The following is a 27,248-nucleotide window of genomic DNA, read 5'->3' as shown; positions in this document are numbered from 1 at the left end:
CCTGCGTGGAATTTATCTGGGAATATAGCCTAAGCCTAACTTACTGAAGGTAGGGGCGAGCTATGGCGTGTTTAATTTGGTTAAAATATAATGTAGGCTACGTTTTTTTGCACAAAATTGCGTCTGCTAATCTGCTAATGATAAATCTTTAAATGCTTTTTACAAAAGTAGCCTAGTTAACAGTTAATGACCTAGCAAATGTCGACTGAGTAGGCAGAATAGGCAGGTAACTTACAATAGATAAATTAGCCTACATGACGTGATTCAACAGACGTGATACTGGGCTGTGTGTGTGATTAGATATCAAGGCAGATGTGATAGGTAAATAGATATCTTTGCGTGCTAGCACAAGTAGTAGTGCTGTAAACTCACATGCTAAAAAACAATAAGCCATGTATCGTTGGTTAGCTTATATCAAACACTTGCTACTTACATTTCTGAGTTCTGGTGTCTGACTGTCCAAGCTCCCGCGCTGATTTAAAGGCAGCAAAGTGCGTCAACAAAGGTTCCGCCTTTGACCACGTTAATGGCCAATCGTAGAGTAGGATTTTGGGGTGGCACCTGGGGTGGCCAATCGAATCTCAGGGGTGGCGTGGGCCACCCCAAGCCACCCCTCTGGCTCCGCCCCTGTGGAAGGGGTTTCGTAAATGTGGCGCCTTAGTTGGGATCCCAATTCGTCGGTCACTACTGACGTACGCCGAACGTGACCGACTTAAAGGGAAGGTCTCGGTTACGTATGTAACCCTCGTTCCCTGAAGGAGGGAACAGAGACGTATGTCCCGTCGCCACAGTTTCTGTACCCTCGCTGCAGTGTGGACACCAGTTGTCTTATGTCTGATAGGGCTCTCTAGCGATATCTCAATTCGTCGGTCACTACTGACGTACATCTCTGTTCTCTCCTTCAGGGAATGAGGGTTACAAATGTAACCAAGACGATTTTTATTTGGTTTCACTTTATTTTACAGTGCCGTAGTTACATTGTAATTACTCAAATAAGTACTGAGTAATATTAATTAACTACATGTACTTACTATAGAGTTACAGTTAGGGTTAGGGTTTGGTTTAGGGTTAGGGTTAGTTACTTTTAATTATGCATAATTTACTGTTATTACTATAGTAAGTACATGTGTAACTACGGCACTAAAATAAAGTGTTTTATTTTTATTATTTGTGAAAGAAATTAGTACTTTTATTCAGCAAGGACACATTAAATTAATCAAAAGTGATAGCAAAGACATTTATAAATGTTACAAAAGATTTCTCTATAAAATGAATGTATCTGCAAAATTTTAAGCAGCACAACTGTTTTTAACATTAGGAAATGTTTCTTGAGCAGCAAATCAGCATATTAGAATGATTTCTGAAGGATCTTGTTGACAATGAAGACTGGATTAATGATGCTGAAAATTTAGCATAGCATCACAGGAATAAATTAAATTACAAAAAATATATTAAAATCAAAAACATTTTAAATTGTAATTATATTTCACAATAGTACTGTTTTACTGTATTTTTGATCAAATAAACTCGTTGATGCCTTGATGAGCATGACAGACTTTCAAAAAGAGGGTTTCAGACCTGAAAAACATTGGCGTGATTGCTAAAGAGAAATTAAATTGTTACTGGGGCAGCTAAATCAAATTAGATGTGACTTCTGCCTCTTTACTAGTGAGGTTTCAGCAGATCTCATTAACTCTGAACAGTTAGACACTGTTGCAATAATCATTATACAAGTGGCATTTCTGGTTGGTTGTTTTGAGAACAAATATTGAAATATTAATGGTTGACTAGTCTGTTGGACAAGAAAGTTTATATCTTTTGGGGGGTGGAAGGGATAACGCTTCTCAGAGAGGGGTTTAGCATGCTGGCAGAGTCTGCGCTTCAGAGTTTAGTAACAGTAACTGCCTGACTGTCAGCACACTGAATCCCTCTCTATATTCATCCCCTTTAAAGCACCACTGCTCCATCCATCAAAGCACACTTTTGCAACAAATTCACTGCCCTCAACAAGACATTTTGAGACAATTACTGTTGATTCCAAATAGCTTTTTACTTGCACACATTCAGATGATGGCTATCGCATTGTATCTTCTTGTTTTTTCAGTGTCTCACACTGTGTTTTCAACCATTTAATGGACACATTGAGGAAAAAACAAGGGAAAATTAATTTCCATTTTATTGCTCCTTGGGGCAATAAACACAAAAATTAATCAGGTAGTGTAATGATACTTTACTGTTTTGTTAAATATATATTCTATGTAATGTACTGATCCAGAGATCTGGTCTGTAGTAAAATATATGTTCATTTTCAATCTAAAACCGCTATGCGAGTAATTTATTAATAACATCATGATTAGAAATAAAATGTGCAACAATTAGTGTGTTTAGGGTTCTAGCCACCATAATGTAAGTTTTTGTTTTAATAAACCAAAATTGCATGTTTGACAGAGGATGCCAGGAGTGGGACACATTTGTTTGCATTTTCTTTCGTAGCTTCCCTGAAATAGATAGCAAGACCTGGCCAAATCATTTATGGCTAAAGTGGGGACATAAAAGAAAATATTTTGAAGAAAGTTGGGGTCCAAACAACATTGGATCCCAATCTCATTTTTCAAAAATATCTTCTCAGTTTTTTTTTCTCAGAAGAAAGAGAAAAAGTGAAATCTCTTTAAGAGCAACTAAATAGTCATTCAGACAACTCGCAGACTAATCAATTTTGCAAATTTGTCATTTAAGGCATTCCCAATTATGTTGTACATATGCGAAATTCACCTTCCGTTATTATGTAGTTAACAGAATAAAGTTTTGCTAATGAACACAAATCCTTCAAGACAGAACCTGCCGAGACGATGACACAAAATGAATGTTGTTCACACCACACACAGCACTTATGTCTGATTTAGCAGAATTTGATGTGATTCTTGCCTTAATAAATGAGCAGCTCTCAGCCACTGCGGAAAGGAGTCATGGGAGAACAGGGAGGCGAAACACTAACATCTCATTTAATCAAGTGCCTTCTTGAATTGGTTTTCTCCCAAAAATGAATGACACTGCAAAGAAAAAAGCAGCCCAGAACAGCGTGGTGTATCCTGTCTGTCCCACAGGTTTATTGATCATGAAAGCAGATTGCCTTCGCTTCTGAGGTGACTCTACATGGTACTGTTAGTCAGGGGTAAACAAAGCAAGACAGACGCCTGTGTTTCATGGACACTCTGAGAGACACAGACATTATTCATCATTCCCCAGCTGAGATGTTCCATCGACAGCATAGTGTGGGGGATAAAATTCAGTGGCAGCCGGCAGGCAAGAAAATCATGACTAATGACGGCGCATAATCCTGCCTGATAGATGAAAATATGAGTAATATGTTAATAGGAGATGGTCTTTCTCTCTGTTAGAAAGCCAAATTTCCTGCAGGAATATCGACAGGTGACAGGTGATATTCCAGAGAGACCTGGCTGACACGCTTTAATCTGTCAGCACCACTTTTTACAACAACTCAGGTCGGGGAATCAGCAGGGACCTGGAAATACAAGCTTATATTGATATCTGAGTCACAATACAATTATATAGAGATTTTCTGTTTAGAGTATAGATATTCAAAACTAGAATATACGAATACTGCAATCTATTACTTTAAGTGGAATTACAGTAAAAACAATGATATTGAGAAATATTATAACAATTTAAAATAACTGTTTTATTAATATACTTTAAAATGTAATTTATTCCAGTGAAGTCTAGTCTTTTTTCAGAAATTGTTCAAACACCGTGAGCTAACCAGACGCGACACCATGACACATGATAAAAGGTTTTTGTTCTAACCGGCCGCGTTAGCAACACAAAGTATGACAATGGTAATCTCAGGTACTGTTTATGTGCTTTATTTAATGTTATAAGTGTCTAATAAGAGTTTGAATATAATTTTTGTGCCCTTTATAGCCATACTGAAAGCAACAATGGATAATTCTCAGATTTTTAAAATAAATGAAAGAAAATAAGAACGTTTAACTGTCAACTCAACATGAACAATCAAGTTCATTCTACGACAAAGATTGTTTCATTAACTCATGATGTATTTTTAAAGATGTTAAAATGGTGTAATATTTATAAAGTACTTATCCATTTCATTGTGAGTGCAGTGAGCTTGGAGAGAGAACCCACACACATGCTATTTTGATCAAATGTGATTTTTGATCGCTTTTGTCACATGTATTCGCGTTATGTCTGGTGTGGACAGACAAATTGATTGTCACTGGAATCTTATATATATAGTATATAAAAGTATATATAATATACTGTATATATAGTTATTTAAAATATCACAACATTTAAAAAAAAATTAAAAATTAACGCATATTTGTTCCCACCCTAACATTTGGCAGATTATCCAATGTTACGTACAGTGCATTCAGAACATAAACTACATCGGCCCATATGTGTTCCCTGAAAATCAAACATGACTTTGACCATTCGTAAAGCCATGTATTGAACTACACAAATAGTCACTCCTAATGCATCTCATTTGTCTTTTGGCAATGACCAAAATGGTCAGGATGATATTTAACTTTGTCAAGTAATAAAATAAAAAAAATAACAGATTTCATTTTTCCTCTAAGCTTTATTTAGAGCTAGTTAATCCAGTCTGCCTCATGTAGCACAGCCACAGACTCAATATAAGGGCCAGAAACTGACAGGACGTGACAATCATTTGAAGCTTTGGCTCAAGAAGTATTAGATATACTAAGCGGATGCTTCTGGTGCTCTGTGTGCAACAAACTGTTAGAGGAAAGTCTGTGTAAGCCTATATAAGCGACAGCCAGACAATAGGTGTGCTACATGAACGTGACCTTTAAAACCTGATGTTAAAAAGTATCTGAGATCCTAAAAAGTTTTTTAGATTGGTGGCACATAGTTGTGACAGCATAGAATATGAAAAGCAGCACTCAAGAAGAACTTCACTTTCAAGTTCACAATATACCACATCAATCAGCGACATTTCCAAGTCACTTTTAATGCGCTTTGCTTTACACCAGTTCCTTTCGTAATACTTCACTAGCAAGACTCAAAGAAAGCTGCTTACATTACGTGGCAGCAGCCACAGGGAATGACTTTAGTGGTATTTCAGTGTTTGAACAGACTTAGAACAGGACATGGCACAGCGAGAACTGTGTAATGTTTTGTTCCATGTGATTCCAGCAAAGGCTTCCAGCAACTGATTTGCAGCTTTTGTGTCACCCGCTGTAGCAGAGAAAGATTATTTCAGAACCATGGAGAGCGACAGCAATTGGAGGACCAGTAAGTGAGGCTGCTCTAGACATACAGTATTTAGTGTATTCCAAGTCAGAATTTCCAATTTTCGCTTTTGTAAGAATTTAACTTAAATTCATTTTAAGTACTTTAAAATAACCTATGGCAGCTTGGCATCCTAAACAACCAACAGAACTGACAGCAAACATTTATTCTGAATAACTGAAGAGGTTAAGGTAAAAATGAAGTTGCACAATTATTCCTAGTAAAAAAAAAATGTAAAACTGCCACTTGTAACTCCCTTCTAAACAAATAAATAAACAAATAAATAAAGATGCTTGTCACGTCACCTCAGTAAAATTTTGCTTTAATCAAAAATTTATTTTTTATTTATTTTAATAGATTACTGTATATGGATATTGTAATGATTGGTCAAACAGGTTTGAATCCAAATGCACGCTTTTATTGTGCAAGTGCGTTGTCGAACAGGGGCAGACAGGAACAGCAAGGGACAGGCAGAATCGTGGTCACAGTACAGGCAGAAGTCGAGGCAGGCAGATATCACTCACAGGTCGGGAAACAATATACAGTCCAAAGTTAGGCGGCAGAGAATCTTTAAACAGGTAGACAGACAGAATAACAATGCTCGGAATTGTAATCGTGGTAAACAAGACTTCGCAATGATGTGATGTGAATGAGAGTCCTTTATAGTCCGGTTAATGTGCTGCAGCTGGGTGTGGTGATTACTGATTAGTGTGGAGTGTGTGCAGGTGACTGGCAGGGAGGATTATGGGAATTGGAGTCTGGGAAATGACAGGAATCGTGACAGATATATACACACACACACAAACTTTTTAGCCAATTTTCTCACTGTCAGCAGATATTCAAACAAGGACCTGTTGTGCCCTTGAACAGGGCATTTAACCCCAGCTTGCTCCAGGGGAAATAACCAGATAATAAGAGTTGCTTTATGCTAAAGCATCAGTTAAATGACTACTTGCATTACTAATGTGGACCTATACAGTGTGAGATTGCAAAGGGCTATGAGTAACAGGTTTTTTCTCAACTAACTTATAAAGCATTGGTGTGACCTCCTCCAAATGACTCATCTCATTGTGTGCATGTGTGTGTTCTTGAGCTCACAGTGGCGAATGTGACACTTTGCTCAGGGGGTAGAAGCTTTAATAGCACATTAATGTCATCCTCCATCACACACTCATGTTCTCCCCACCCGCTCTGCATGGCAGCTCCCTCCAGCGTAACTCCAAATAAATAATTATCATAACTACCACGGCACAAAGTGCTATTAGAGCAATGAAGGGAAGACTACAAGAATCAAAAATAAAAAATGACCTGAAAGACATAGATCCATATTCAAGGTTGTTTCTGCAATAGCATCTACATTGCATCCAATGTTTGAATTCCTTTACATGCTACCCATCCTGAGTAGCCATTGCAGACCTTTGAACTGTGTTATACCAATGTTTCAGGCATTATTTTCTTTTTTATTCTCTATTACTGCACCCTGTAAGGTAGAGATACATGATTAATTGTTAAAAGATCGCAAACTCAATTCAAATACCCATGCGATCTTATTCCTAAATGAAAGTGATTTGGCTATGTCTGTTAAACCTTTGAAAAGTACGATCACAGCTAATGTTCAAATCTGCATTGGTGCTGCTTCTGATCTAGAGAGAGCGGTTGTCATATGAAACAGCTTCACAAACAGTCTTTTCAACCACACAGTATCATTATTTCTGCTACAATAATTCAAATTATCACAGAAGTACTGGGATAAAAGCTTATAGTTTGGATATAAACAATGATGTCTATGGTATCAAAATAGAGTAAACATTCATTCATACGCGTTGCAGTAAGAAAGGAAATGAGAGAGAAAGAGTTTTAAGAGAGAGAAAGTGATATGATGAACATAATTCCTAGCAATGCACTTCAAAGACCTGAACGAACCATGAATCATTCATTTAAATGCACCAGTTCAGTTTTAATCTGGGGTACTTGCTTTAGTCGACTTTAAATGTGAATTTCCCTCGGCAGCATGCAGAGAAGGGTTTTCCAAGTCTCTTCAGGTCCAGATAGTGGTTAGGTCAAAACCAATCACGTTTGAGCTTGCTGAAAAATGGAAGTAAGTCTCTTTGTCATGGCTGGATTTAAAGCTGAAGCGGCAGAAGTCGTTGGTTGAGCTTTGCGGCAAAACTTAGAAACACAAGACTTTCAGCGGAAAAGAAAGTTTAGTAAAAGAAAAAAAAAGTGAGTGAAAGTTGGATGGCTTGAATGAGCTGCTTGTCTGTTCTTCTTGTTACTCCATGGTTACGCGTTGTTCTGCTTACTCTGGTCACGGCTGACTGGTTCTTTCTTCTAGTTTCTTGTCTTCTCTTGTCTTGTCTAGTCTCTTGCGATATAACTATTTAAACTTAGTTGTTTGTCACACCTCAGAGGGGTTTTGGTCAATCAGATATTGTCCTGTTTCAAAAGGGCTTTTCTCTGCCCCCAATCATGAATCATTGTTACTACCCATCTCTGCTTTAGCAGAGAGTACCATTTCAACCACAATTTCTATTAAATGGAATATGATACATTTTAAACAGATTTCATTCAAGCCAGGATTTAGGAAAGATGAAAAGAATTAAATCAAGTCCATATAAGGCATACTTTCAGTCAGTCATTCAAGAGTTATCACATTTACCTGAATTGTGAGTGTTCTAAAGCAAAACTGGTTACAGGTAGTATTTGTGGACACAGTGTAAAATGTATGTAGTTAAAAGATGTTTGACAAGTTCATTTAAAATTGTTTAGAACCATTTTGATGCAGTTTAGAACAGTCTTCGTTGGTTTTTCTGTGAAGTTAGGAAACAAAAGGTCTGCTTTGTCTCTGTCCCTTCTGATTTGGTGATCAAAGACTCTTTATCTTCTAGGTGACCATTTGGTGTCACAAATGGCTGAGTTCATCACTTCTCCTTCTGTCAGGAAACATGGATGTCATAAAAAGTAATCAGCATTGGTTTTCTATGCAGATGAGCTGGAGCCGAAACCTCGATTCTGAATTAGAATTATGTTTTGAAAGAATCATCTAAATGATTCATTTGTCTGGTTCATCCACGGTTCCTACATATGTATTCATTATATATTATGTTCTTTTTATATTCTCTATAAAATTATTATGTTAGGTGATAAGGATGAAGGATCTAAAATGTATCGAGCAATTACATAAATATCTTTAGAATATTAAAGATTCATAAATATTTTACATTGTGAGCTTGCAGTAGATTGTAAAAAAGGAGCGGAGTTTAAGCGGACTAAATGACTGGAGAAGTCCAGCATATGTCACAGAGAGAAGTCTATCATTTTACAGGAAAATCACTAGTTTTGATTAAAAATTACTAACTCAAAAATAAATAAATAAACAAACATGCATGGATGAATCGTTCACAATAAGATTTAAATAACATTTAGAAAAGAGATTTAAAAATTCTGTTTAAATGACCTCTTAATAGTTTATTAATAGTTAACAAAATGCTACTGGTTAAAATATTAGCTGTTTATTGCACAACAACAAGAAAGCTAAATTAATAGTTTTTTGATACAGTAAATTAAATATGTACATTTGAGGGTGATATAATACATAAATGTCTTCAACTGAATCTTTTAAGAGAGAGAGGAAACTATAAAGTGAATAGCTAGAAAGAGCATTTTGTAACCCTGTTGACAAAAAAAAATGGTTTAGTATGTGTCATGTCAGTTGGATCTGATGACTTGATGCTTAACAGCTAAACATCTAAAATGTATTAGCTTTCCTCATTAATATTAAGGCAAATATTGTTACAGGGTTTCTTCACCCCTTGCTATTAAAGAAGTCCAACAGTTGAAAGGCACAGGTTTTGCAGGTCTGATTTAAATTTGTAATTTCTGATAATATCCTCCCTTTCAAAAGGTAGTAATGCCCTGTATTTGTCCTCTTTCACTGCCCTTACTTTGCAGTCAGCTTCCATTTGTTGTGCTGCAAAAGTCCTCCCTCTCTTTCTCTGTCCTTCATTGGCAGTCAGCTATTGTAGCGCAGAGGCACTTTCTCAGAAAGAAGCTTTTTTTTTTTTTTCTGAGAAGCTGTCGCTAACAGATGTCAACACCACATCACATGTCAGCTCTGACACATCATAACTCGCAGTAGTCAGCTGGCTCTCTCTTCCATGACACAGAGCTGGACTGAGCCACATGAGCTACAACTGCCCTGAAGCTTTTATGTGCAGTCACTGGAAAGTGATTTGAGACAGAGGAGAGAAGAAATTAGTATAAATAGAAAAGAAGTGACACTGGAACAGGGCTTTGCTCTTAGAATTGTGTTTAGGAGATCTTGTAGCACTAAATTCAAATATTTATAGACACAATCACAGTCAGTTTTTTAATGCCTCAATGCAACTGATCAAGACAAATCAGAAAAAAACACACAGTATAACAAGCAAATAGGGTGAATTAAACAAAATAACATACAGGATATATCATTCAAAAATCAATATATTTATGCACAAGCAGGCAGTGAAAAATTTAAAACATGTGATTTGATATTTGATAAAGAATATTAGATATCTTTTAGATATGAAATCTCATTGATTTAAACTGTTTTCAGTTTTCATTCTGTTACCAGCATTAACAGCAGCTACAGCTGATCACTTAATTAACCAATATATGTTAACATGGCTTATTCATTAGTCATTAACAAACTTCATATATATCTTGACAGATCTTGAAACGTTTCTAGTAGTTAGTGAAAATTTAAATACAAAATGAATGAAACTTTCACACAGGGCTGTTTCACACATGCTACGGGAAAAAAAAAAAAAAATCAGTCTGCGCGATGAATACATTTACCACAGTAGCACGCGTGCAACAGTTTTGCATATGCGAGACAGAGCAGTTTGTTTGTGTAAAGTTAGAGTTTGTTGCGTGTAGTATTGCAGTGCTCTGCTTCCATTGATTTCCCAAATATATTTGTGCAGCAAACTTCTGTAGCTACTGCTTTAGAGCGATAAAGAAACATGCATGAATAAGAAAGCCCAATAAATTGTGAAAAAGAACTGCGGTGCTTAGGCACTGACTCAAGCCTTGTTTTTATTTTTGCCCAGCACCTAGGCAAAATATATTAAAGGGGTGTCGTATGATGCCATTTTAAAAGTTCATTATTTTGATTATTGGCTGTAATAGAATAGGTTAACATGCTTTAATGTTCAAAAGACACATTCACAAACTGTAAATTATTATAGCTCCTCTATTCCCAGTCTGTCTGAAATGTACTGATTTCTACAAAGCCCCTCTTTCCAAAAAGCTCAGATTGCTCTGATTGACCAGCTGACCCAGTGTGTTGTGATTGGCACCTCAAGATTTAAACATCTTAAGAGAGTGTCAGAAATGTAATGCCTCGTACCATAATCACAAGCTTCAGCTTCCAAGGCTTCCAAAGCATTTGTAAACACACAGTTTAACAGTAATGTCGTTGGTTATACCGTATCAGTTCGAGCCAGAGTCGGATTCTGAAAATGCGGATGATCAAGCCAATCGATCAGAATGAAATATAGCAGTGTGGCCACTGGTAAATCCAGAAACAGTTCAAGTCATCTACAGCAAACACAACCTGCTGTGAAGCCAGTGTGATTAAATAATGAAGTGTAAATGCAGCGTGTGTGTGTGTGTAGTCCTAGTATTCCCTATGCTGTGGAGAAATGTATCCATGTGGATATTAATATTAATTTTTTGTAAAAACAAAGAAAATAACAGCACTTTTCAGCCTGTCACCATCATGCAAACATTAAATCTCAAACACACAGTAGTAGTTCTATACAGGTTTTTGCATTGCGCTGCTTTTCAATTGTTTTTGTAAACACTTGATGGACATATTTGGCTGTTGCAGCCTTGCCTTATTTCCCATTCCACTGCCCGCGTCTTGCTTTTTAAAAGCAAAAACATATTCTGTCTGAATTGCCGCTTAGGACTTAATCGCTCAGCCCTACTGCCTCAGCTCATGTGCATGAAGCACCATCTTAATTTCAGTTTTCGTTTACGAAATAACCTTGGGTTTTACTGCTCAAGAACAAGAAAATCTTGACTTCTGATTCACCTCTGAAAGCAACAGCGGTTTTGTAACTTTGCAGATAGTAATCAGAAACAAAACACACTAAAGGAAAAGTAAAACATTAAAAGCTTCACATGACCCCTTTTAGAGTATAACTGTGGAGTTAAAAAATATTATGATATGCACAAGAAAAATGGGTTATGTTTACCATCATTTTAAGACTTTTACTGAGATTTAATAAGATTTTTGGTTGCTTTCAGAAATGGTAACAGGTGTTTAATACTTCTGTTATAATTGTGTTGTTTGTTCTACAAAACTTTCAACATCTGTAGCAAAAAAAGTTAATGTCATGATATATATTTGAAAATATTTTGTAAACTAATGCTCAGTTAAGAATAAATAATATAATGTTTATTAAGAGTATTAATAATTATGAAATTTACCAGTATGAAATGAATACCAATTAATGAAAGCAAATCCAATGTTTTGTGAGGTGCACATAAATTACTTTTTTTATTAGATACAATTTACTAATGTAAAGAATATGCTTATGAATAATTAATTTTGTTATATGACGTCTGCCCAGAAGGCCTAACTAACGAAAGCAGAGCTAATGATGGCTGAAAGGCAGAAGATGCTAATAAACTGGCAAATTAACAAATCCATATAGTGAATCAGGTTACCAAGCAACTTTACATTTTAGCAATTTCATACTAAAATATAAAGTGAATATGAACATACTAATAGAAACACTAATATTTAATATATAAGTATGTACAATTCTAGACACTTAATATTCATATGCAGTAATTTTGCAAGCTTTTTCAGGTTTTCTCAGTTGGGCTTGGAAAGGAAAAAAACAGCAGCCAATCGCAGTGTGAAAGCGAACAGCATGACATGACAACTACATCACTCCCATTATAATCAATTAGGCTGTCCAATGCAAGAGCGACAAGACATACAAGAGTTTTAGACTATGTTTTATTATATATAATTTCACAGGTTTTGATTTGATGACAGTTGCAATGGTGAGCACACTTAATGTTACTGTGCATGCCCAGTAATTTTCTCTCAAATGGTAGAGAAATTTGAGCAGGTAACAATTCTGACTACTGCATGATGATATTCATGTGGAGCCGAAAATAAAAAATAAAATAAATGACTCTGAACGTAACAAAATGCTTTAACATTGAAATTAAAATGTCTCTCTTTTAAGTTGCAAACACCAAAAAGCATATTTAAGATCCTAGTAAACAACTTCCGCTAATTCAAACCATAAAACTCCAGGAACATATTGACTTAATTCCTGGCGATAGCAGCCATTAGAATGTGACACTCAATGGCAGAGAAGAAAAGCATGCACACTGCCAGAGGACAGATACTGTCATTGTTAGTTTGTCACTGCTGCTTGGTCACCAGGACTCAAGGCCTTCACTTCAGGTATGACGGGGACACAAAGAGCTCATTATCGGGTCTAGGCAGTGCCTGCGCCCCCTATAGTGTTTGGAATTTGTCTGGACCTGCCTCTTTCTATTTGACTCTAATCTATAGACAGGAAGAAAAAGCATAGTCTAGTTTTTGGTCACAGTCAATTGGATTCTCTCTCCACAGACACTATCAACAGAGATTTTTTTTTTTTTTTTTTTTTTTACAAAATCCACAGGTTATAATCCTAAATGGAGTAGTCTGTAGGGCTTATTTGTGTGCTGCTGCATAGAAGTTTCAGCTTGTCATTTATCAGTAAAGGACAATAATAGAGGCACAGCGAGCAGCGCGGCAGTCGTGCCTTCCTCCTTTGGCAAAGCCGTGATAAATGACTTAGAGGAGGATGATTTTTCATATGATGGTTATGCTCTATAACTGTTCTCCTGGGCTGATATTGCAGAGCCTGGAACAAATAAACCTGAGATAGTTCTAAAAAGGATGAGGTTCATCGAACACCTTTGAACATTTCAGACCTCTTCCACAGTCAACACTGAAGAATAAAAAGGAAAAATATTACAAGTTTGTATATATTGCTTTCCATATAGCATTATTAATGCTCATTTTGGAAGGAAAGAATGCATCTTGATGTTTTACCAGTCACTTTAAGACCAGCATAAATGAAGCGCTTTTCAACTCCTGCTGTGCTATAATTCAACCAAGCAAATTATTGAAGCACAGTAACTAGTATCATAAAGCACATTCATCACCTTAAGGGTTGGATTATTAAGGCATTCAGTACATCAGCAATTGATTTGCTGGGGCAAAAACCATAAGAGAGCATATAATTAGCTGATGTATTAAACATGTTTTTGTCACTGATTATAGTACTAATGTGCAAAAATATTACAGTGCACAGCTAAATCCATCAATTCATGGAATTCCGGCAATCATTGAATTCACAGCAAATTTGCAATCCCACTGTGTGCCTAAAGCAGGAATAGATGGAGGCATTATCACTTTCCTTCATGTTATTATTTTCAACAATAATAAACAACATGGCTCATGAAATTTTTCACTTTGTGTATCAGAAGAGACATTTTATAAATAAAGAATAACAGTTGGCTGGTCATTAATAACAAGTCGGTAAGATTTTTTAATGATTTTTAAAATAGTCTCTTATGCTCAACAAGGTTGTGCTTGTTTAATGAAAAATTCAATAATATTGTGAAGTATTATTACAATTCAAAATAACTGTTTTCTATTTATATATATTTTAAAATGTAACTTATTTTTGTGCTGGCAAAGCTGAATTTTCAGCAGCCATTAATCCAGTCTTCGGTGGCACATTATCCTTCAGAAATCATTCTAATATGCTGATTTGTTGCTCAAGAAATGTAAACAACAACAACAACAACAACAACAACAACAAAAACTGTTGTGCTGCTTATGTTTTTGTGGAAACCATGATACTTTTTTTCAGGACTCTTCGATGAACCTAAATGGTTGCATGGCATGGTTTTGTGGTCAATATTCAATCTGACTGCAATCAAAAATTAATAGAGCCATGTAATAAAGATTATTATAGTTAGACAGATGGCCTGAATGTTTACATGAGGTCTATAAAATTGACAGTAAATGGAGGACAGTTTTCAGGATCATTCTCATTAAATTGTCCATGTTTTGAGAGGGACTCAATATGAAGCCTCCTGTAAGGCATATTAATTGTCAGTTCTCACCCATTCTGAAAACAGAAACTGAAAACTATTTGATAACAGAGGTGTTTGCGAAATGAGAGGAACAATATTTTTGTGTTATAGGAACTTTATCTGCAATAAAACATATGATATTTAAATTTCTAAAAACTTTCTACCATTCCAAACATTTTCTGTCACACCCCTATGGGTTTGTGCACCAATTTGAGAACCACATTAAAGAAATGCCAGTTGATGCACCATGGGAAAACATTAAATGAATTAGATCGAGACACACATTTGAGCTGATCAACACTGTCACCCGTTACTTTATGAAGGAGAAAATCAGCTATATTTATCAGCTATAAACATGACAGTCCCTTCTGCTGCCCTTCTGTCATCTGTTTTCTCTTCCTAACATAAAAATAAATAAATAAATAAAACCAAAGCAGACTATTTGGTCTTAATTTAATTTTATGCTAGAATAACAAAAACACGAAAAATAAGTTAACATATTTTAAGTCCAGACATTGTCACATAAGTAAGTGTCCCTTCCAACAGGTTTGGATTGGTACTTCTCGATCGGCACATGGACTAAACTCAAGGGCAATGTGTTGCTGCTTATCTGTCTGGCTGGTAAATAAGAGATCTTATCTTCCGCTTGCGATGACATTGAAGACCCATGCTTTAATCAATAAAATCCAATTCTTTGAAGATCTGTGGCTCTGATTAGCATCCTTCTAATCCAATCCCCATTTTTGTCATCCATTATGGTGGCATGGTGGGGTGCTATAAAGGATGTCGTTATCACTGGTTATGAGTTTAGCACTGATGTAAAGCTGGCAATGTGATTGGCCGAATGGAGACTTCCTCTGGCTCTTCTAATTGCAAATCCACTTGGGTCCAGACTGATACATTTCATCGCCTTGGCAACACTGCAGGCAGTGAACCTGGTAATGGGGGAAGTATATTCTCAGGAGAGGAAATTACTGCTTTCCATATTGTGACTGGACAGAGCAAAAGGGCAGCAGGCAATGGTGAGCAACCTGTCCTAAGAAATCTGCTGTACATCTGTTGTACAACAGATAGCAAACTAGATAAAGAAACAAAACGTTTAATGAAATAAGCATGTGACATACTAGAACCTAATGCATGCTATTTCACGTATGAAATGTGATCTTTGTGGTTCGTCATTTATGACCACTGGACCTGACTCAAAGTTGCAATGATGATATGTCCTTTGAGGGCAACGGTATAACGAATCTGTGTGCAAGGATACGTGAAATGCAAATGCTCAAGGGTGCAGAAATAGGGGCGAGAAAACATGCTGCAAAGTCTTGAGCATGTATGTACAATACCGAGATGAAACTGAGATCAACAAGCAGAAAATCTGTTAAATCGGTCTGCCAGCTCACCAGATGAATCATCACCTAAATAATGTCACCTCCATCTTTACTGGTGACAAAAGACAGGAAAGATGCATGGTTCCAGGCTTTTCTGACCAATTGTTGAGCATATAAATCAATGTAAAAGCAGAAATTGAGACAATCTTGAGGCGTCCATTTCAGTGGCTCACTGTACTGTAGCTTCCTCTTCCTGTTCTTAGCCACAACAATCCAGCAACAACTGTATCAGAATGTATTAAAAAAATAAATGAGTTATTAAAGTAACGTTTAAACATAGCAAATCACTTTTTACAGTTTGTGACGTGGCAAGCAAGTTTGCCTAAAATTCTCTGACTTTTCCCATATGTAGATGAGAAAATAATTTGTTGTGATTTTTCATTTTCCAATTATAAGAACCTCAACAATTTCACAGCAGAGCAATCACACAATAATGAACTTCCAGAAGCAATTAAGAGGCTCTTCCTGCCACATAGCCTTCATGTGAGGCAAACGCCTATGTGGACTAATCATGGTGTGCTTCAGAGGAGCTGGTGGATTAGGGTTTTTCTTTTTTTTTTTTGGTAATACAAAAGCCAAAATCCTCAATGCACTGTCTAGTGTATACCTATGACAGTGTTTGTAATTTGGCCTAAATTGCACTAGACATTATTGTAGGTGGCAAGTTGCTAAGGAAACATGAAATTAACTTTACAGATCTTACAAAACAATATTATAGCTGACTTCACAAGTAGAGGTAAGGAAGGAAAAAAAATCGATATGAGATATTTTTAGCTACATTTTTTTACATTCATATTTTTAGAAAAAAAAAATGTTGGCGTATTGTAGAATTGGTCAGTGCCCACTCTATTTCTGTTCAATCAAAATCAAAACTCAGAACAAGCTAAAACTACAACTGTGCAAAGCACTGATGTCCAGTGAAGCTGAATGAGAAAGAAGTGAGAAGAAAAGACAATATACCACAGTTCTGAATCACAATATAGCCATAGTAAGCATAAAGAATCGCAATGTTACAGCATTGTATTGCCAAATCTCCCAAATAGTGATCTTCATTTATTCATAAGAATAACACAATGAGCATCTAAATGTCTAAACCTCCTCTGTGATACAGACTAACTGGGAAATAACCAGCTGTAGTGTGAAGACATAAATTCTGAAGCAATGTATGGACTAAACTTGATCAATTATATAGTAGTGAATAAACTTAATGAAATTTACCAACTGACGTAGTAGTATTTTGGTATACAGGTAGTATTTTGACACCAAGCAAAATACAGAGTAGAAAATCAAAGAGAAATTAAAGCTGCAAATAGCAGGCTCACTGCCACCCGTTGGCCTTAGGAAAACAGTGAACAGTGGGCAACATGCATGTAAGCGAGTAAATACAGGAGAAATATAGCAATGTCATTTCGACGTGCCACACTTCCTGCTGCCAACAGGTGGCGCTTTGACTATGACTGATTGCCATGTAGATGTCTTCAGGCCAGGACTCTTATCAAAAATATGAAGTTTGGAGCAGATCGTACATTGTATGCCTGAGTTACAACAACTTCCTGTTTTGCAGCGTTAATCGCAAACATTAGCTCTTAGCCAAGTGTTGCGTGATTTAACGTGTTTCTAGAATGTTTAGTACTTCAATACAAATGTGTTTCTGGGAGTGAATTACAGTGCGAAGCATGCCATTTCCTGTTGCCAGCAAGTGGCGCTATGACTAACTGAATATTGGCATATAAATGTCTTTAGGCCAGGACTCTTATCATGTTAAGTTTGGGGCAGATCGGATACCGTATGCCCAAGTTACAACAACTTCCTCTTTCATGAAAAAAAAATAAAAAATGCAGAGAAAATTCAAAATATCTCACTTCCTGTTGGGTTTTCAGATTTGGACCCCAGACTTTTTTGTAGGTATTGGGCTGTTACATGTGTCTACTGAATTTCATACCTGTACAAGAAAAACGCAGCGCAAAGGGCGCTTAATTGAAATTTTGTAGGTGCCGCTATCAAGCCATTTTGCCACACCTAATTCTGAAACCCATATGAGATGTAATTTTTTTACCACTTCTGACACATGTGCAAGTTTCATGAGTTTTTGAGCATGTTTAGGCCCTCAAAAATGCTTAATAGACTGAGCAATTACAATAGGGTCCTCACACCATCGGTGCTCGGGCCCCAAAAAGATTCACCAACGAACTAACAGGTCACAGATTTAAGTGAATCTGAGCTACAGATTAACCAATAGGTTTGTCTGGACATATATAAAATATTTCTTGGAAAGAAATAATTAAGTGGACAGTAGCAGTAAGATCATGTGTCTTACCAGTATTTTGTTCCATGTACTCTTGTGAGGTATGTTGATTCTGATGGACCCATTCCCCATTACATTTGAAGAAGATCTGCAGGGCAGGAGTTGCACGGCAGCGGAGCTTGATTGGGTTGTTTTTGACTATGTAAGCATCCTCAGGTTCTTGCAGGAAGTGAGGTAGTGTGCCACCAACTGATGACAGGGAATCAGCAAGGGTATCACTGACGGCTCCTGCGAAATCAATGAAAGCATTCAAGAAATAAGCACATTTCTCCAGCACATTTATTCACAATTTAATCTTATAAAATCTTCATTTTAGGACCATTTGTGAATTAATGAAAACTCCCAGACAAATCTTTTGTATGTGTGCCTAGTACTTACAATTATTTGATGAAAAATAATGTGACAATGTATTCTAAATTTGGTCTGCATTCATAGTCCTTCAGGTTTGTAAATATGGTGCTTTTCCTCTGGGGAATGTTCTGAGCTTCCCATTGATTTTAAACTGTGTGCCAAAGAGACAATTCCACTAAAACAATTCAAGTCATTTTCTACTTTAAAAACGCATTAGGTTTCCCTGAGTGCTTTTGTGATGAAAAGAATAAAAGAATTAGCGATGGAAGAGGGTGCAACTGATTGCTTTGTGTTTGACTGATGAGCTAAAATGCACCTCGGTGCAGAAAAAAGTGAGAAAGCTTTTCCTTAGGCCAAGTGTTTGTTTTATTTTTCTTTCTTTCTGCTATCATTCTCTTTAAAGGAAGAAAGAATTAAAACAGCAGAAAAACCAATATAGAAGAAGAAAAATAAAACAGATTAAGAGGTGTTGAGGATAGAGGGAAGAAAACAAGATTTTATGTAGAGATATTTTACATCCATGTCATTTTAATAATTGCACACATTATCCCTGGGACTCTGGAATAAAATTCACACTTTTTGGGAGACTGGTTGTAAGGTGTTGAGTACTGCAAAGTCTGTCGGATGCGTAAACTCTCATGAAAGCCATTAAACAAGCAGCTAATTCAACTCTGCCCACTGAAATCTAATAGTCTTTCATTCTATACAACCCCCCGCATTTGCTGTTATTTGAAATGGATAATGCACACAAACACACACATTTGGTTTACACATATTTTATGGGGACTTTCCATAGACATAATGGTTTTTATACTGTACAAAGTCTATATTCTATCCCCTGATCCAACCCCTACACACAACCCTCGCAGAAACCTGTCTGCATTTTTCCTAGGGCCACCCCCAGATTTTAGTTGACTAGTAGTCATAGTAATCTTGCCGCAGAGCACCGGTAAAAGAAATTATTGCAAATGTGTCTGGGAAAAAACAGAAGGCGGACTGTCTGAATGTTTCAATAATTTATTAATAAACTAGGGTTTCCTGAGTCAATGTCAGCTGCAAAGATGAAGTTGGCAACAATGACTTGTCATCTTTGGTGTACAGTGGACGCGCCTATAGAGAACATGAACTAACAATGGTCGATACATTTGCTACAGTATTTATTAATCTTTGTTAATGTTAGTTAATAAAAATACAGTTGTTCATTGTTTGTTCATGTTAGCTCACAGTGCATTAATTAATGTTAACAAATACAACTTTTCATCGGTGCCGATAGCCTAGTGGTTAGTGTGCTGACATACTGCGCAAATGCATTCACGGCGACCCGAGTTCGATTCCCGTCTCGAGGTCCTTTGCCGATCCTGCCCCCCTCTCTCTGCCGTCTGCTTTCTACTGTCCTCTCCAAATAAAGGCACAAAAAGCCCATAAATATAACTTAAAAAACAAATACACTTTTGATTTTAATGTATTAGTAAATGTTGAAATGAACATTAACTAAGATTAATAAATGCTGTAGAAGTATTGTTTATTCTTAGTTCGTTAACTCAAGTAGTTAACTAATGAAACCTTATTGTACCGTTTTCTTTATTTTACAACATAACAATTATTGAGTTTTTGTAAAATAAAATAGTTTTATATATATATATATATATATATATATATATACACATACATATACATATATACATATATACATATATATATATATACACATACATATACATATATATATATATATATATATATATATATATATATACATACATACATATACATATATATATACACACACATATATATATATATATATATATATATATATATACATACATACATATACATATATATATATACACACACATATATATGCATGTGTGCATATTTATGTACATAATAAATACTGTCACAGTACACATACATATATTATGTAAACACAGACTTTCATTTTGGATGCATTAACCGTTTGACAGCACTAGTTTCTAATTATAAGCCTTAGTTAGGTTGATGAATGATAGGCGAACGTTTGGATTTCCTGCCAGACATACTGTAATTACCACATGATCTGTCTGTCATGGACTGCGTGGCTTTGGCACTTCCTGTGGATTTTTTGTTTGCGACTAATTAAAACCGACTAATTAAAATTTGGTCAACTAAGCCTCTTCTCTTCAACTAAAATTTGGTCAACTATTAGGGGGCAGCCCTAATTTTTAAATTTTCAGAAAACAATTTAATATTATTTATACGCTGTTTTCCTTATGGGGACCAAAAATAATCCCACAAAGTCAAAGATTTCTTATTGACATCCATAGGGAATATAGGGAATACCTGAACCACACACACACCACACTTACAGTATGTTTTCTGAAGAGCAGTTTAGATACATACTATTTTGTCATATTTCATATTCTCTTTTAACACTTTAGATACTACAAGAGAACATACATTGCTTGAAAGATTTTTAAGAAATTAGCCTAATGCTTTTATTCATCAAAGATGTATTAAATTGATCAAAAGTGACGGTAAAGACATTTAATATGTTATAAAAGATTTAAATTTCAAATAAATGCAGTTCCTTTGAACTTTCTATTCAAAGAATCCTGAAAAAATGTTTTCACAAAAAAATTAAGCAGCACTACTCTTTTTACTATTTATAGTAATATAAAAATGTTTCTTAAGCACCAAATCAGCATATTGTAATGATTTCTGAAGGATATGACTGAGTAATGGCTCCTGAAATCACAAGAATAAATTACATTTTAAAAATTGGAATAATATTTCACAATAAATGTGTTTTTGTACTTTTGAACAGTAGTATAACTAATGTTAGAGTACGTAAAAAATCTCATTAATCTCAAAAATCATTTGATAACTAATATAGTACAGATACATCATGTGTCCCTAGTGCAACCAACTTTATAAGCATTGTGTAGACTACCATTCGAAGTGCAGAGAACAAAAAAAACACCTCATAGATAAATATACCAAATAGTATGAAGGGCTACTATAAGCCAACAGCAGAATGGCCCAGTGACCTCCAGCGATTTAATTGCAGTCACTGTGAACAGCTGCACTCAAGTGTCATCTGTCTAGCTTGTTTGTGAAGAAATTTGGTGTTATAATTGCCCGTGGTCTCCACTACTCATCTACAATCTGTAGACAAATGTACTGTGATTAGGAGAAAAGCAGAGAGCACCATTCATCTTGCGTGATTTTCTTGACAAGTTTTTAAGAGGGGCAAAAATTTGCTGAAGAGTGGACATGTTAATTATGTAAAAAAAAAACAAAAAAAAAAACATGCCAACAGCACTTTAACCTACAATTAAAAATTCGTAGTTGAATGTTCTTTTTCTGTGTATAGAAAAACAGCTTTGAAGAAGCACAAAAGAAAAGAATGACATTATTCAGTTATATTCCCAGGATTGTGATACCTAGTTCACGGTGAAGTGCATTCTGGGCTATTTGCAGAATCACTAAGTGGAAAAGCACAGTCACACTAGGGATGTCAGGAGAATGTCACAGATCACCCCATGGGTAAGGAGGCAAAAGCAGGAAATCTTAGATGCACAATATTACACTGGGTTTCAAAGTTCAAGGTACAAAACATGGAGCTCACTCTAAATAATTCAAAATGAAATGTTACTCTTCCTCTGCAGATGTTTCATAGAGGGAAGGAATTCGTCTTGGTTGCACAGAGCACATACTGTTGACAGATTCACTGAAAAAAAATACAATACACTCTTGAAAATAAAGGTTCTTTATTGGCATTGATGGTTCCGTGAAGAATTTTTTACATCAATGGAACATTTCCATTACCCAAAAGGATCTTTATAGTGTCAAAAATGTTCTTGAGATTATTACGATTGTAATAAATTGTTCTTTTAAGATCTGTTCACTGAAAGGTTTTTTGAAGAACCCAAAAGGTGCCCTAGATTCAGTACATGGAAAAGACATACATTGAGTTTCAAATTCCATTGCTTTCTCTTTCTTATGTATATCTCATTTGTTTAAAAGACTTCCGGAAAACACGCGGATCTCAACATAACACCGACTGTTATGTAACAGTCGGGGTGTACGCCCCAATATTTGCATATGCCAGCCCATGTTCCCAACATTACGAAAGGCATTAGACAAGGGCAGCCAGTAACGTCTGGTTCTGCACAGGTGAATCAACAGACTAGGTAAGCAAGAACAACAGCGAAAATGGCAGATGGAGCAATAATAACTGACATGATCCATGATAGCATGATATTTTTAGTGATATTTGTAAATTGTCTATCTAAATGTTTCGTTAGCATGTTGCTAATGTACTGTTAAATGAGGTTAAAGTTACCATCGTTTCTTACTGAATTCACGGAGACAAGAGCCGTCGCTATTTTCATTTTTAAACACTTGCAGTCTGTATAATTCATAAACACAACTTCATTCTTTATAAATCTCTCCAACAGTATATTGCATTAGCCGTTAACCACGGAGCACAGCCTCAAACTCATAGAGAATCAAATATAAACATCAAAATAAATACTTTACTCACATAATTCGAAGCATGCATACAGCATGCATGACGAACATCTTGTAAAGATCCATTTGAGGGTTATATTAGCTGTGTGAACTTTGTAACCGTGCTGTAATATAATCGAAAGCTTGTGTGGCAGGGAGCACGCGAATTAAAGGGGCGGCGCGCTGAAAAAATCAGTGCATAGTTAATGATGCCCCAAAATAGGCAGTTAAAAAAATTAATTTAAAAAAATCTATGGGGTATTTTGAGCTGAAACTTCACAGACACATTCAGGGGACACCTTAGACTTATATTACATCTTGTGAAAAAGCATTCTTGGGCACCTATAAAGCATATTTAACTTCAGATCCTTCATGAATTCTGGATGTTTTTGTCACCTGTGGCTAAAACTCAACTAAAACTAAAACTAAAAATTTGAAGGTTTTTATGCTCATCTAAAACTCAACTAAAACTCAACTAAAACTGTGGCTAAAACTCAACTAAAACTAAAAACTCAACTTCCTCATGGAGAGGGTGATAAGACCTAGTGCAACTAGATCAGTTCTCAGCTGTTATTTTTTCTTTGTTATTTTTTTTTTCTTTTCTTTTTTTTCCTTTTTTTCTGAAGCTTCAAACACATCAGTTCACTTCCATTGTGTAAAAACATGAATATCCACTGCATTTTATTTCCAAGTGAAAGAGAGAAAAGCGGACATAATTGTGCTGTGCAGTATTGCAGATAGGTGGCTGACAAGAACTGAATACAGTGACATCACTTCCCTCCGCTACAGAGGGTCAATGGTAGAAACGGCAGCCACAACCTTTGGACATAATTCATTATTCTTCCTTGTGGATCTGTCAGTCTACAAAACCGATATTTAATATACAGTGCGCTGCTACATTAGCTTGTTTCCCCATTCATGCATATATCTACCCTGCACATCACTTGGTATTTCTCTCATTTAAATTGTTCCAGTTAATTTGATTAGTATTAGAAGTACAATTTCTTGTGAGTAGTCTGATCCGTCCTTTACCAGCATAAATAATCTTCTCCAGCTCTTTTCACTCAAATCCATTGCTCAAATTTCAGTGATAAATAACCTGAAATTACTCTAGATTCATCTGCTGCTGTGAAGAGAGCCTAAACTTTATTTGACCCAAACTGCCTTTTAATTAATTTAATTAATTAATTTAAAAGCCATAAGCAGTGATTATGCTGGAAGAAGCAGATAGATACATATATGAATTATAATAATAAAGTAAATGGAACACAAGGTGAAGGCTAAAGCCAATTCTTATCAGTATGTTTATGTTTTTGACCTCTTGCTCTGTCATCTAAATGCAAACCTGTATCGATCTGTACAAACTGATACCATCAATTTATTAGTAGAGCAGAGCGGCTTAAAAATGCAATTTTACATTATGGGTCAATGGGTGAATATGCAAGATCACTTTGTACTCTGACTTTGTCAGCATACAGTATATTTAAGCAATTACAATACTAGTGACTAGTCACGGGCAAACCTGCATGTGTGCTGGTTCAGCGATGGAGGGAAAGGCGTTTTAAAGGGATAGTTCACCTATAAATCAAAATTCTGTCGTTTACATACTGTCAGGCCCGGTTTCACAGACAGAGCTTAGCCTAAGCCAGGATTAGGCCTTAGTTCAATTAGGACATTTAAGCATCTTTTATAAACGTACCTTAGAAAAAAACATTACTGGTGTGCATCTGAGACAAAACAATGGCTCTGACATATTTTAAGATATGAATCTAGAACTAGCTTAAGCCTTAATTGTCTGTGAAACCGGAGGTCAAAGTTTTTTTTTTTTTAAATGTTGTATTTTATATGTGAAAACAACATCAGGGTGAGTAAATAATGTGTGAACTATTCCTTTAATTCTAAGAGTTTTTCTTCTAGGAGCAATTAATCCACACCATTTAGCAGCAAGACAACAATACAATCGACCATCATAAAACTCTCCCAATTATAAACACCTTCCCATGTGTAAATTCAACGATGAACAGTAATGAAGTACAAAAGAATGAGAGGGAGGTGTAGAGGTTAATGGGCTCCTGCGTATCTCCAACTAGGTTCGAGTTCACACCGATTCCCAGAATTGTAATTGTTGGCCTTATCCTTTTAGCAATGCCTGCACACTTACTGCAATAAAAGGTAATGGATAATTGGCACAATCCATGCTCTATAAAAACAGCGGAAGCCATTCTGGCTGCTCCTCCTATGATAAATGAGCATAAACACAAGTATTAATGACTAACAAGCAAGCTACATTCATTTCCTTATGCTAGTAAATTTTAATACAGCCTCTGCAATGAAGGTCCACAGCTTGTCCAATGGTTAGCAGACAGGTTAATAGGTAAAGAGAGGTATATAATATACTAATTCAGGCGCTTCAAATAATGATGTGCATTTCAGTAAAGACTGCAAAATCTGCTTAATGATATGTGTTTATCACACTCTTACAAAAACTGCAAACCATGAAATGAGGCAACATCACACCAGCTCCCCAGAGCACTAAGTGTCATTTCTTTAGCAATGTTTATTTTGTGCACTTCTCGCTTTCAACTCAACTCTCAGTTCATTACATACAGTATGATATTCTCTGTTATGATTTTTAAATCGCAGTCTGACCTGAGAGAGTTATACCATTTAAGTTAGTAATGACTTTTTGATTCTCTCCATGGTTTGCTGGAATTCTGTTCTAACAATGTCATATCCTTCATGATAGAATGAAGGTTAGGCAGTTTTTTCACAGCTAATTCTAGTTCAATTATTAGTCTTTCAGCTTACTTGTCATATTTTCCTGCTAATTCCTTGATCTTAATGTCTTTCATCCACATAAAATACTCTAATTATCAAAAACAATTATTAAAATGAGGTAAAATACCTTTTTTTTAACCCTTTAAACCTAAAGTGTACCGCCGACAGTACACCACCCCCTGTAACAACAAAAAAAAAAAAGTCAAATTGCTAAGCAACCACTGACAGGAATAACACAAGACAGATATCATTTTATCAAAAAACGCATCAGCTTTTTAATGCATCTAACCATCATGATCAACTCTTAATGAGTGCTGAGTAGTCCCTCTAAATCGGTGTGTACCGCCCATGGGCACCATCTAGCTATGAAAAAATAATCATTTTTCAAAACTGAGCTTTCAAATGATACCTATTTTGTGTTGGTCAGGCAGCAGAGTCTGAACTTTACAATGAATGTAGCCAACTCCTTGTGCTGAGTTATTTGCAAATAAATAAAAAATTGTTTTCAGAATTTATGAAATACTTTTTTGTAATACAGTATGTACTGCAATGTGTCAAAAACATCATACAGCTCAGATAATCATGTGTTATATGTCATTTGAAAGGAGTAGAATACAATACGCATAATTGTTTTGGGCTTTGACTAAACCTGAGCAAGTTTTTGTACGTGAAGCCCCAGAAGACCCATATGTAAATAATATACGGATGCGGCATTTATGTCACGTTTTCGCTCGTAACTTCATGAAAAATGCTCTGATTGTGGAAAAAGGCACATCATTATTTACAGCAGATTCTCGTGATTAAAATGAGTCCAAAATAATCCAATGCGTCGATCAGGAGATATTCCTCATGGAGGAACGTTTTTAAAAATGTCAATTAGCATTGTCAATAGTCAAGAGAATTTTCCTCCAACCTTATTTCCTTCCTGAGTTATTGCATGTCAAATAAGAAAGATATGTAAAATTATAATAAAAAAATATATATATATTTTTGTATTTTATCAGCAGTTTCTCAGCATGAGAATGTCCAAATGTAATCAAATTTTTTTCCTCTACAAATTTTTTCTATCAAACAATACCTACCTTTTGACTCGCTTTGCTATAGTTTTGGAGTTATGAGTCTTTACTTTTGTGTATGTCACTAAGAAAACTACTCTAAAAATGCCTTAAGGGCTTAAAGGGTTAAGCAATACATTTTTTAAAAGTGTGCTTATTTAATTGATTAAAATAGATTTCTGAAGGATCATGTGACACTGAAGACTAGAGTAATAGCTGCTGAAAATTCAGCTTTGCCATCACAGGAATAAATTACATTTTAAAATATAATAAAAGGGAATGCAATTATTTTAAATTGTAATAATATTTCACAATACTTTCAGCTACACATTACTGTTTTACTGTATTGTTGATCAAATAATTGCAGCCTAGGTCAGCATAAGAGACTTCTTTCAAAAATGATATATATGCACATTT

At 35.7% G+C, this 27,248-nt stretch overlaps 1 protein-coding gene across 2 annotated transcripts in view; it reads right to left on the bottom strand.

Annotated features, from left to right (window-relative positions):
* The window catches only part of unc5db (unc-5 netrin receptor Db), a 165,823-nt gene that overhangs the window by 62,587 nt on the left and 75,988 nt on the right, over positions 1 to 27,248 (bottom strand). For both annotated transcript variants that reach the window (XM_048187240.1, XM_048187241.1), the window contains exon 2: positions 18,166 to 18,381. In XM_048187240.1, coding sequence (XP_048043197.1) covers positions 18,166 to 18,381 — 216 coding nt within the window. The remainder of the gene's footprint in view (positions 1 to 18,165; positions 18,382 to 27,248) is intronic.

The sequence above is a fragment of the Megalobrama amblycephala genome, linkage group LG4, assembly GCF_018812025.1.
Source record: "Megalobrama amblycephala isolate DHTTF-2021 linkage group LG4, ASM1881202v1, whole genome shotgun sequence".
Classification (NCBI taxonomy): Eukaryota; Metazoa; Chordata; class Actinopteri; order Cypriniformes; family Xenocyprididae; genus Megalobrama; species Megalobrama amblycephala.
This window is presented reverse-complemented; position numbering and strand designations above follow the sequence as displayed.